General features: G+C 36.6%; 1 protein-coding gene across 1 annotated transcript in view; it reads left to right on the top strand.

The window, feature by feature from the left end:
- Positions 1–234: 234 nt before the first annotated feature.
- LOC107671328 (dual 3',5'-cyclic-AMP and -GMP phosphodiesterase 11A) overlaps positions 235–12,784 on the top strand; it is a 73,615-nt gene continuing 61,065 nt past the window's right edge. The window contains exons 1-2 of the mRNA XM_016464223.1: positions 235–1,168; positions 4,998–5,156. Of these exons, the coding sequence (XP_016319709.1) occupies positions 362–1,168; positions 4,998–5,156 (966 nt within the window). The 5' untranslated portion in view covers positions 235–361. The remainder of the gene's footprint in view (positions 1,169–4,997; positions 5,157–12,784) is intronic.

Genomic DNA, 12,784 nt, shown 5'->3' on the forward strand with positions numbered 1-12,784 from the left:
ATAATCACGAAAGTTTTGAAACGCCATTAAGACTGCATTTCCCAGCGCCCTTATAATAAAACACCCCAGTTATGAAAAGACTCAGAAGAGGATGAAGGGAGGAATGCGTGATCATGTCGTCAGTGATGCACCTGCGAGGCGCTCTGTCGCATCATCTCACTGGCGCTGCTTTAGAATGAACGAAAGCGCACGGAACCGCCGGATCGCAAAATTCTTAAACAGAATGAACGCTGAACTTACGAGGACCACGTCCGCTCTTCTCGCGGAGGATCTGTTGTCTTAAGTTGGTGAATGATTCGTTGAGCTCTGCACTCACATAAATGAGCGTTCAACACGCGCGTCTCTCTCATTTTATTTACAGATGACCGTAGCGGCAGCAATGGCAGGGTCAAATATGGTCTTTTCCGATGTTGAAAGTTTTCTAGACGAGCACCCGGAATTATTAGAGGACTATCTGAACAGAAAAGGCAAGGCAAGTATGGTGGAAAAGTGGCTGAAGACCCGTCACGCGACTAAAACTCCGGCGAACTCCAGAACGGAAGCGGAGAAAGCGGCGAACGCGTGCAGCAAAGACAGCTGGGCGAGCAGAAGCGACGGGCTGCAGAGACGAGCGTCGCAGAAAGAGCTGCGGAAAACCTTCGCCAGGTCTAAAGCCATCAACGCCAACAGGACTTACGACGAACACGTTAACTCCAGAGCCCAGGAGCCGCTAACCAGCATGAGGAGACGCGCGCTGCTGCGTAAAGCCAGCTCTCTGCCGCCAACCACCGCGCACATCCTCTCCGCGCTGCTGGAGTCCCGGGTCAACATCCCTCAGTACCCCTCCACCGCTGTAGACTACAAATACTACCTGAAGGAGCACAACGAGAGGGAGTTCTTCCTGGAGCTCGTCAAAGACATCTCCAACGACCTGGTTTTGACCAGTCTCAGCTACAAGATCCTGGTGTTTGTGTGTATCATGGTGGATGCTGACCGCTGCTCCCTGTTCCTGGTGGAGGGACCAGCCAATAAAAAGACTCTGGTGTCCAAGTTCTTTGATGTTCACGCTGGAACCACAGTTTTGCCCTCTCTCAGTAAATCAGATGAGGTGCAGGTGCCCTGGGGAAAGGGCATCATTGGATATGTGGCTGAACATGGGGAAACTGTCAACATTCCCGATGCATATCAGGTGAAAGCAGGGATAAAATGTTTCTTGTCCAAAACAAAATCATTAAGGATATGTACATGACTAATTTGGAGCCACAGTTATAAAGGGATCAAAGTAACAGTCAAATAAGATCCTGCTGGAATAAGTGAAATTCACATTAATTTCAATTCATTTTTATATGATTCTTTTGAATTCCTACAGCCCTTTAGGGTGGTTTAGGAAAACGTAGATTTTTTTTTTTTTTGGACTATAGGATCCATGGTGAGGTCTTTCACATTACATCTTTTTTCCATATTAAGAGCCACCCCCCATTTTTGAACATAAACGTGAAAGTGCACTATCCAAACTTAAATTATTATAATTCATGAAAACTTTGGAATACAGAACTAAGGTTGAACTCCTTTTTAAGAAGACAATCTGCAGATTACTGCAGTGGAGGAATCATTTCAAAATATTAAAGTATCAAAAAGTTATAGAAGTTTAAATGTATTGTAAAGAAAATGCACTGTACCAATTTTTTTATTTTATATAAAGTAAATATTTTACTAAATATTTTTGAATCCAAAATTGATATAAAATTAAAGCCTTATGTCTAAATAATTTATGTTCCAAATCTGAAGTTAATATAAAAAAATTGTGGTTCCTGTGAGATTTTATTTTGGCCGTTATACCACAAACAGCCACCGGGTTCCATCCAAACTCTGTAGAATTTTTGTTGATGCATTTTTCTGTCACGAAGGTCTAACTTTCTCTGTCAGTATTACTTCTATCAAAAAAACATTCTCATTCCGGCGTAATAATCAAGGAACTGTGCTGCCGTACCATGGGTGCAAACTTCCGTCAACATAACCAACGTGACCACCTGCTTGCACAGGGAGCGTCCTGGGGACTATTTTCAAGCGCTGCGTAATATCATTGCGCCTGCTGCATTCATGGTACGGCAGCAAAGTTCCTTGATTATTACGCCGGAATGAGAGTATAGTTCCTAGCCATATCGGCCTAGAAAATCGCAACTTTTCATTTTCCGTCGGTTTGTAGTACACGATGTAACTACAGAAGAGTCAAGTTTTAAATAGGAAAAATATAGAAACTCTTTGGTCATTTTTGAGCGAGATGCTAACGGTCTAATCAGATTCAATGATCTATGCTAAGCTACAGCTAACAGTGCTACCACCAGACCCGGAGATCGGCTGAATGGATTCGAAAACGGTAAAACTCAACTGTTTAACTCTAGGGGAGTTGGAAAATGAGCCTATTTTCAAAAATAGTGGAGTGTTCCTTTAAGGATTGGTTCCAAATAATGATCTAAATTCCTTTAGGATGAGGGTAACCCTAAGGTATTTTTTTTGGACTCATTACATTTTCCCATATGGATAATAAATTATCAGATAGACAGGAATGTATTGTACTTTTATTGATGGTGAAACTCAACATTCCCAAGGCCTATCAAGTGTAGCAGGTATAAAATACGAAACAAATACATTGCTGATGGAAGTTCTGTGATAAGTTGGAACAGATGTAAAGGGAGTTAAGTCGACAGTCAAAAAATCTTAAGTGAAATTCCTATTTTTCATGTTTTGTTTAAGGATTGGTTTCAAATAATGATAGAAATTCCTTTGGGATTAGGAAAATGATTTTACTATACAATAGGATCCATGGTGAGATCCCTCACATTCCATTTTCCCATAGAGATCATTACTTGTCACATAGACAGGAAAGTTTTGACAGCTATTGATAGTGAAAAGATCCTGTTGGATGAAGAAAAATTAATGTTGTAAACTGAGAGACAGTAGTAAAAGTACCTAAAACCTCCTAACCCCAGATGAATTTCTATAACACCAAAGTAATAGTCAAGTAACTCTTACTTTGATCTGTTAAAATTTTTCCAATTTATCACAGAAATTCCACTGGGATTATTAAACTTTGGGGCATCTGTTGCGAGGCCAGTCACATTACATTTTCCCATATCAATAATTACTTATCAGATAGAATAGGAAGGATGTTTAGTGAGATCACTTTTGATGTGGAAACAGCAAATATTCTTGATGCATAACAGGTAAAGCAGGAATAAAATAATTGTTTCTAGTTTAAAGATGTGCACAGATTTGCTAATGGAATGTCTATTATTATTTGGAATCAATCCTAATGGGAGAAAAAATTAGAATCCTCTGAAAATCAATCAAGATCCCACTGGATATTCTAAAAAATCTTATATCACTGTTCGTAATCTAAATCCTAATAAACAGCAAATCACAGGTTTGATGGTTTTTGGAGTTTTGGGCTAGGATGGGAGACTGGTCAAACCAGTTAAGACCAGCAAACCATTTTAGCTTTTATTTTCTTCCTTAGTAGGACTGTATTTGTTTCTTAAACGATTCTCATTTGATGCCAGCTGAAATTCAATTAGGGTTAGGAAGCATTAGCATTTTTTTGACTATTGCATCTATGGCGAGGTCACTCGCATGACATTCTCCCATAAGGATAATGACTTGTCACACAGACAGGAGAGTATTTTATTGTGACCCTGAGTGACGTTTTTGGTTTGATTATTCCCTGAGATCCATAAAAGGCCATAGTGAAATAATGAGTTGTGTGAGAGTATCTGAGTATTGATTACTGAATCGATCAGCTCAGACAAACTTCATCCTCTCCGTTCTACAGTTATAGTCCTGATGCTGTGATGATGATGTTGATGCCAGCTCGCAGTTCTCTAATTAGTCTGTCAGTCGGTTTGCCTTTTCATTTAGCAAGCAGAGCAGATCATTAAAACTGCATTATTTATATCAGTAAACTCAGCATTTCAGAGACCATTCAAACACGAGATGGAAACATGGGCATGAACAATGCAAATGTGGCTTAGCATGAACATTATTAGTTAATATTAATTAAAAACACTAACACTTTGTAATAGCTTTTATTAATAAGTCATTAACTGCATTATATATGAATAGCTACATAGATTATGTACTTCAAAATATGAATAAGTAAAAACGGAATTAAAGTTTCATGGTATATATTTGAACAAACTAATCTGTTAAGATTTATTTAATGTTAATGTTTGTTAATGTTAAAATACTGTTAAGATACACTGCCAGTCAAAAGTTTGGAATAATTAATAATTAAGCTGCATTTATTTGATAAATAATAAACTGTAAAATTGTGAAATAAATAACTGTTTAAAATAACTGTTTTCTTTTGAATGCATTTTAAAATGTAATTTATTCCTGTGATCAAAGCTGAATTTTCAGCATCATTACTCCAGTCTTCAGTGTCACATGATCCTCCAGAAATCATTCTAATATGCTGATATGCTGCTCAAGAAACATTTCTGATTATTATCAATGTTGAAAACAGTTGTGCTGCTTCATGTTTATGTGAAAATTGTAATACACTACCATTTAAAAGTCTGGGTAATTTAAAGAAAGAGAAAGAAAGACTAATACTTTTGTTCAGCAAGTATGTGTTAAATTGATAAAGTGATAAATACATTACATTTAAAAAGTTACAAAAGATTTCTGTTTCAAATAACAGCTGTTCTTTTAACTTTCTATTCATCAAACAATTCTGCAAAACTACAAAATACAGCCTTGGTGAGAATAAGAAAATCGCAAAAATCTTTCGGTAGTGTGTTATAAAGCAGTGCAGACCAGAAATATTCTACTCCAGGTAGGGTAAGTAGTGTTCTGATGTAATGTTTCTGTCACTTTCTGTATATTTTTGCAGTTCTATTTAGTGCCGCTAGCAGCAGAGCAATGACACACTTCACCTCAAATTAGTTTGGCTTCTCCTAACAGTTATTATAAGTGCTCCCATTCAGCTGAGAGTGACTGTCTCTTGTCCTCTTTTATAGGACCATCGTTTCAGTGATGAGATTGATAAACTCACCGGATATAAAACCAAGTCTCTGCTGTGCATGCCCATCCACAACAGTGATGGAGAGGTCATCGGGGTCGCACAGGCCATCAACAAGAGTCCCAATGGAGCACTTTTCACTGAAGACGACAAAAAGGTACCGCATGCACACACTCTGTAACAACGGTTTACTCACTGAACCTTATTATAATACATATGTTTACTATTCTTGCCTTCTGGTCTATGTGCTTCTACTATGCTTCTATAAACATTTGACTTCACTTATAGAGACGAAAAACACTGTAGTGTATGGACAAAGGTATTGGGACACACCTCTTAATTATTGAATTCAGATGTTTCAATCAAACCCATTGCCACAGGTGTATAAAATCAAGCACGTAGCCGTGCAGTATGCATTTACAAATATTTGTGACACGAGCTGGCAAAATGAGTCGGAATGCGCACGGGCTAATTTTGAGCTACAGGCAAAAAAAAAGTGCAAAATGTCGATTTTGAGGTTTTCACAAAAATGAGTTCATTAAGCCCTCGACTAGTGATCCCAGTGCTCCAAATAATAATTGTAGATGTTTAATTACCTTTATTTGTACGTTTTCTGAGAGGAGTACCTTTTCTCCGCTCGTTTCTTGCACTGACTGTCATCTGAAGTGCACCGACTGCACGCGATCCCGATACATATATACACAGAATTACAGTATTTAAGTATTCACGCAAACATAATCTGTTATGTCTTAAAGGTCCCATATTGTACACCGTTTGATTATTTGGTTTTTTACTTGAATGCTTTTGTTTATATGTAAAATGAAAAAGGTAATGCATTATTTGTTTCTTATATTTGTTCTACTGTTTTTTTGCATCTGTTCTTAATTATAATAACAAACATAAAATAAAAATAGCTGTATTGTGATTATTAATATAGTAATTATTATTAAGAAAAGAACTAGAGGAAAAGATGCAACGTTGCTCTGTGATTTTGCTTTGGAACCTTCAGAAAACTTTAACTCGATTTTTCTCAAAATTGACTTTGCTGACTCTATCGACTTCAAACGGGTGTAGCTCAGTCATTTTTCGTCCGATTCCAACAAATCATACTGCATTCTGAAGGTCTTTTAATGGAGAATGTGAAGATAAAAACAACTCATTTTTGAAAATTTGCTCATTTTGGCACAGGTCACATTTGTGGGGAAAAACAAATGGGTCGCTCTGAAGAGTTTAGTGAATTCAAGCATGGTTCTGTCATAGGATGCCAATAAGTCAGTCTGTGAAATTTCATCCCTGCTTGATATTCCACGGTCAACTGTAAGTGGTTTTACTGGAAATCGGAAGCACTTGGGAACAGCAGCAACTGAAGCGGAAGATCATGTAAAGTCAGAGCGGGTCACTGAGTGCTGAGGCACATGATGTGTTAAAGTCACCAACGCTCTGCTGATCCCATAACTGAAGAGCTCCAGACTTCCACTGGCATTAATATGAGCACAAACACTGTGTGGCAGGAGCTTCATGGCCGAGCAGCTGCATGCAAGCCTCACATCACCAAATACAATGGCAAGCGTCAGATGGAGTGGAGTAAAGCAGCCGCCACTGGACTCTGGAGCAGTGGAAACCTGTTCTGTGGAGTGACGAATCACACTTCTCTGTTTGTCAGTCTGATGAGCGAGTCTGGGTTTGACAGATGCGAGGAGAACATTCCCTGTGTGACTGCATTGTGCCAACTTGGTGGAGGAGAGATAATAGCATGGGGCTGTTTTTCAGGGGTTGGGCTTCGGCCCTTTATGTTGTTTATGTGGTCCGGCATCAGTGCCTTACCTCATAAATGCACTACTGGATGATTGGGCAGACATTCCCACAGAAACACTCCGAAATCTAGTGGAAACCCTTCACAGAAGAGTGGAACCTGTTATTGCTACATAGAGGGGACCAACTCCATATTAATGTCTATTTAAAATGTGATGTCATTAAAGTCCCTGTTGGTGTAATGGTCAGGTGTCCCAATACTTTTGTTCATATAGTGAAACTGTAGCTTGAGCGTATAATAAACAGAACGATATTGTCCATTGGTGTGGACGCTTATATAGATACTATTATAGTAATGTTCTTGGTGTGAGCGGGCCTTAACATTGTGCAAACCCCTGCACACACACACACACACTCACAGAAGCACCGTTTTCTTTTCTTTATTTATAAATATATCATATCAGAATTTGGTTTTATTGTGAGATGTTTGGCAGAATGAGTTACTGTTACAAGAAAACAAGGAGGTACTGTAACTCCAAAAATTACAAAACGCACCATAAAAATGTCATAAAAATAGTCTGTATGACTTGTGTGCTCACATAGACTACTTTTATGATGCTTTTACAGACATTTTTTTGGATTTGTTTTTTGAGAGTTTGGCAGTATAATAATATAATATCATTCTACCTAACATCTCATTTTGTGTTTCACAGAAGAAAGAATATTATATGTGGTTGGGATGCCATGCAGTTGGATCATCCAAATAATAAGACAAATAGAATGTCCAGAAATGTATCATAGCAGTCTTATGACTTGCATTGTTTACGGATATAATTACATTTGATGCTGAAAATGATTGGGATTTTTTTTTCAATGTATTGATTACAGTGTTTGACATCAATGAAGGACAAGCTGTGAGCTTTTATATGGTTAGAAAAAAATGCCCAGGTAAAGGTACAAAAGGCTCATGAAAATCAACTCCAGGGAGCAAATATTGTCCCTTAATAAATATTTTATTAGATTTTATTAAATTAATTTAATACTGATATATTGGCATAACATGATGCTCATTGTTGTCCACATACTTTGATTCATTAAAAATGACTTAAATACATCTCTTCTATTATGAACGTTTTTAATTTCTGAATGATTTTTGATATTTTTTGGGGGCATAAAGTCAAAAATAATAAACAAAAAAGCCTCTTTAAAAGCAAAACATTATTGAAAAGATAACCTTATTTGTTAGTTTTGCACTTTTTTTTGTGATTTATTAGAAAAGAAACCACTACTTTGCTGCTTACTAACATTTGAAAAAACATTTGTCCTCCAACACAGTCATGTTATGCAATGCAACCAACATGCAGAAAAGCATAAAACAGGAAATTATATCATAGAGAGGACCCCTGCAGACTGTGTCAAGGTCAATAAGTCTCTTAAAATACCAGATAATTTCATCTTTTTATGACAATGCAAAGTCAGTATGACTCCCCATACTTATTCATATAAAAAAATATTTTACAAGATTTGTGCTTCATCTTGGGCACTCTTATTTGTTATTGCTCCATTAACACATGATTGTATCTCTGAGCAGAGAAATCTAATAAGGTGTAGAGAGTGAAATTTAGTTTAGTGAATTCAGTTGAGAAGATTGCAGTGATATATAGTACTTAAAATTGTAGCTTTGCACTGACGTCAAAAACTGTCTGCTTATGTAATGGTCCTGTCATTGGATCACTGTGAGTGGGTAGAGTGTTCATGGCTGTCTGTGTAAAGCTGAATAGTTAGTGTTAGCATTAGTTGTCCTTGTCATCATTTGTTCTGGGTTAAGGTAGTGTGGTCAACCGTGCTATGCTACTATGAAAAAGAAATAAAGTGTCTCATTAATGTTGACCTTCAGTAGCAATGAAGTCTTTATAAACACAGAAGCAGTTCTCATATGGCAGAGTCATTAATCAGCGGCCGCTGCTGAAGTCCCTGAGCCGCGCTGCTCTGTTTACAGGAGCTCAAGTGACACAGGTAATACGCCATCTTTCACAGGGATGTGCGACACGTGTGAAACGTGTGAATGTACCGACTTAAAGGACAGAGTCATTGGAACTTTTTATTTTTACTGTCTTTACAAAAGAGTTTCTTTGGAGTTGTATCATGGTAGTACCATGGTATTCTTTGAAATACTTTTGGAGTTCCATGTACAGTATCATAACACATGAATATGTAATCTTTTTAACGTATCATGGAACACAGTAGTTGTGTAAGCATTATTAGTGCTGCTTGCTAATGCAATCATTACTATTTAGCCCCGTTCACACCGACAGTCACTGTGTTTTTAGCAAACATTCCCACTCTTTAGCAGTTGGCGCATCAATGTCTGTAGTGGCATTTGTGATTCTTGTGATCAAGTTACAGTGGTTAATAGCTCAGTGGAGCCTTGTGAAAAAGATGTGCACTTAACTGTATTGATTGTGCACATGTAGTGTATGTTAAATCTTAAAAGTATTTAAAAAAAACTGTACTTGCAGATACTATTATATTAATGAAATAAAAGGCCACTTAAGTGTACTTAGAGAGAAACTTTCATGACTGTTTATTAACACACTTAAGTATACTTTTAACAAAAGTGCACTTTGTAATATTGTCAAACTAAAGATTTTACTTCTAATATTATTAGTAATCACTGACTAACATACTAAAGCACATGTAAAGACTAGATTATAATTTTAACTGTAGTATTATTCAGTGTTACATTTAAAGTTAATCTAATTAAATGTACTAAATGGCAACTTTATCATTTATCAAATGTGTCGTTACAAATATATTTAAATACATGACATACAAGTTTCAGTAGAATTGACATTAAAGTATATTTTAACCATAAATGCTTGCCACTGCATTCAGCAGTACACTTTAACCATATTTCATATTGAATTAACTATGAAATTAGTGGGTGAAAAAAGCACTAATTGCATTTAATATCAATTTAAACTATAATACATTTTAATTGTTTTGTTGAGCTATTGAAGGTAGCCTACATATGCAGACCTCAAGATGCATAATTAAGTATGAATGTGAATATGAGCCTAGTTGTTCCTTCTTATTTTTGATTTATTCTTTTTTTTTTTTTAATGAATATATTCATTGTGTTCTTCTGATTTGATTGGTCCAGTGACGATGGCTCCACACCCCGTCATTGTGTGGTGAATACACTTATCTTTCATCTGTGTGAATGAAACAGATGCTGTGGGGTTTAAAGCTGAACAGGATGTCTCGTATTTCTCAACGTAAGCAGTGAGCACAGCACTGACACCAGATATAATGAATGTGTCCAGAGGCGTCAGAGATGCTGATAGGAGACACACTAAGTGTGTGTGTGTGTGTGTGTGTGTGTGTGTGTGTGTGTGTGTGTGTGTGTGTGTGTGTGTGTGTGTTTGTGTGGATTTGGTAACGTCTAAATGAGGCATTCTATTATTTTGTAGAAAACATTATTTAACCTTTATCTCAGAGTCACCAGCTACACACTTACAGACTGTAACACTTGATCCATCTAGATATTTAAAGGGATAGTTCATTCAAAAATGAATTTTCTGTCATTATTTACTCACCCTGATATAGTTTCAAACTTGTAAGTCTTTCTTTCTTCTGTGAAATACAAAAAATGATGTTTACATTCTCTTTTCCATGTGGCCAAGAGGGAATAAAGCTTCAAAAAGCATCACTGAAGTAGCAAAAGAGTGGTTTAAACACTTTGCATACAATTTGTTTGCTATATTCCAAGTCTTCTAAAGCCATATACGAGCTTTGTGTGAGAGAAAGTGATGACCGGTTTGTGATTCTTTTCAGTGGATTAGTTGATTCTGAATGATTCATTCATACATTGGGCTGTTTTGGTTCTTGATTTTAACTCACTTAATTATCTAGTTGGTTAATACGTCAGTAGTTAACAGCTTAGTGGACCCTTGTTAAAAAGAAGTGCACTTGATTGTATTAAATGTGAACTTCAAAACTTAAAATTGTATTTATATTATATATTTGTGGTGCTTGATCATAATTTTAACTAATGTGTTGTTTAATATTAGATTTAAAGTTAATATTTTAAATGTACTACATTGCAACTTCATCATTACAGATGTGTAATTAAAATGTATTTAAATATATTTAAAATGTAAAGTTCCTATAGAAATGTCATGACAAGTATATTTTAGTTTACCATAAATGCTTGTCATAGTTGTATGGACTACTGTTATGATACTTTAGAGCTTGAAAACATTTTGCATGCATCTCCTTTTGTTTTCCATGGAAAAAGAAAATCATGTGTGTTTAGAATGACAAGAAGGTGAGCAAATGATGTCTGAATTCTTATTTCTGGGTGAACTATCACTTTAACATGTGTTTGTATGACTGCATGTGTGTTGCTGTGAGTCTGTATGAACCCCAGATCGAGGTCAGTGCCATGAGATTCCATGTGCTTTTCACTGTACATTAGCATCATGTCATGCATGCTACTAACTGCTGAATTAATGATGAAACTCTTCCCTGTGTGTGAGACTGAGAGGCAGAACAGAGAAAACTCAGCTATTGTTTCCAGCCCACAGAGACAAAGGTGCCACTTTTAGATTCTGTATTGGCAGAACCAAACATTAGTGTTTTCCAAACAGGCTTACAATATGGTAGACGTATTGTATATGTTATGAAGAAGTGAGGTTTTGTTCTTTTCATTTTGTGGAGAAACAAATACAAAGACTAGACCCATGGAAGGGATTCAGTTTTTAATTTTTAATTTTCATTTTTATCTTTCCACTTTATTTTTTATGTAAGCATGGCCATTTTAAACTTCAGTGTGCAAGGCTTCCGATGTCAGCCAATTCCAGTTGTCTTAGCTGTCTGTTATGCTGCTTGATGTTCCAAACTGGGATTTGTTATCATATTATTTTCATTTATTCTCACTCACAAACACTGGGGTTTGATGCGCAAACAGTTTTACCTTCTACCGCCACTACGCACTGCAGCTAATACTGTAAAATGGAAGTCTCGCACATATACAGAAACTGACTGACTGCCACATTGAAAAATAAGGCATCTCTTTCCAAGAAAACCGAATTTAAAACCAGAATTTAAGGCCTCATACAGTATATATAAGATAATATATGAGTTATAATATATGAATTTGTAAAAATTCTTGAAAAATAATAATGCAAACACAAAATTGAATAGTAAGTGCTATAAAATAGTATAAACGGCTAATAGATAAAAAAAAAAACCTAGGGTACTAGAAATGTGGTCCTAGGAATGCAATCCTGTAAATTTAGCTTTTGGCATTGCGGGATCAAACTACTTAATTCATGGGGAAGTTTTTCCCCTTAAAGGAATAGTTCACCCATAAAAATTTACTTCTGTCAGGACCACTATCGTCAAAGATGATTGACAATTAGCATACAGTTTGGATTGGCGGTATGGTTCTGTTCTGGGCAAGAACTCCCTGCGCATCCATGCAGCCTAGCATGGATGAGAGCAGGGAGAGCAGTGATAACCCCCCAAAACAAAACCATATACTGATATCCTCCAACACAAACTGATAGCAAAATCTCAAAGCCTTAAGCAACAAGCATGTTGCCCTTAATCAATGACCAATGAAATATGTTGCCAAAACCCGCATAACCTGTAGCAACAATTCTGTTGCCTTTAACAGTTGACCAATGAATATGTTGCCAATACCTTATAGGAACAGAATCAACGCTGAACTGACGGCTGCATCCAAAACTTGAAAATGCTGCCTTCGAAGGACACATTTCAAGGTTGGAAGGCATCGAAACATGTCGAATCCAAAATTAGCTTCAATTCCTGCCTCCTGAGATACCTCATCTGGTCGATATTTAAAAGCAGAACAGATGTATCCTTTGCTGCCTTGATACCCAACAATCCTGTGTTCTATCCGGTGATGGTTTAACAAATAATTAATTGAATATTTGCTTAGTTATCACCAAGCCCGTTCAATTTCTTGTATATCATTGAACCATTAAGCTGCCTCAGAAGCATGTC

This window comes from Sinocyclocheilus anshuiensis, unplaced genomic scaffold (assembly GCF_001515605.1).
Source record: "Sinocyclocheilus anshuiensis isolate Anshui unplaced genomic scaffold, SAMN03320099.WGS_v1.1 scaffold284, whole genome shotgun sequence".
Taxonomy (NCBI): Eukaryota; Metazoa; Chordata; class Actinopteri; order Cypriniformes; family Cyprinidae; genus Sinocyclocheilus; species Sinocyclocheilus anshuiensis.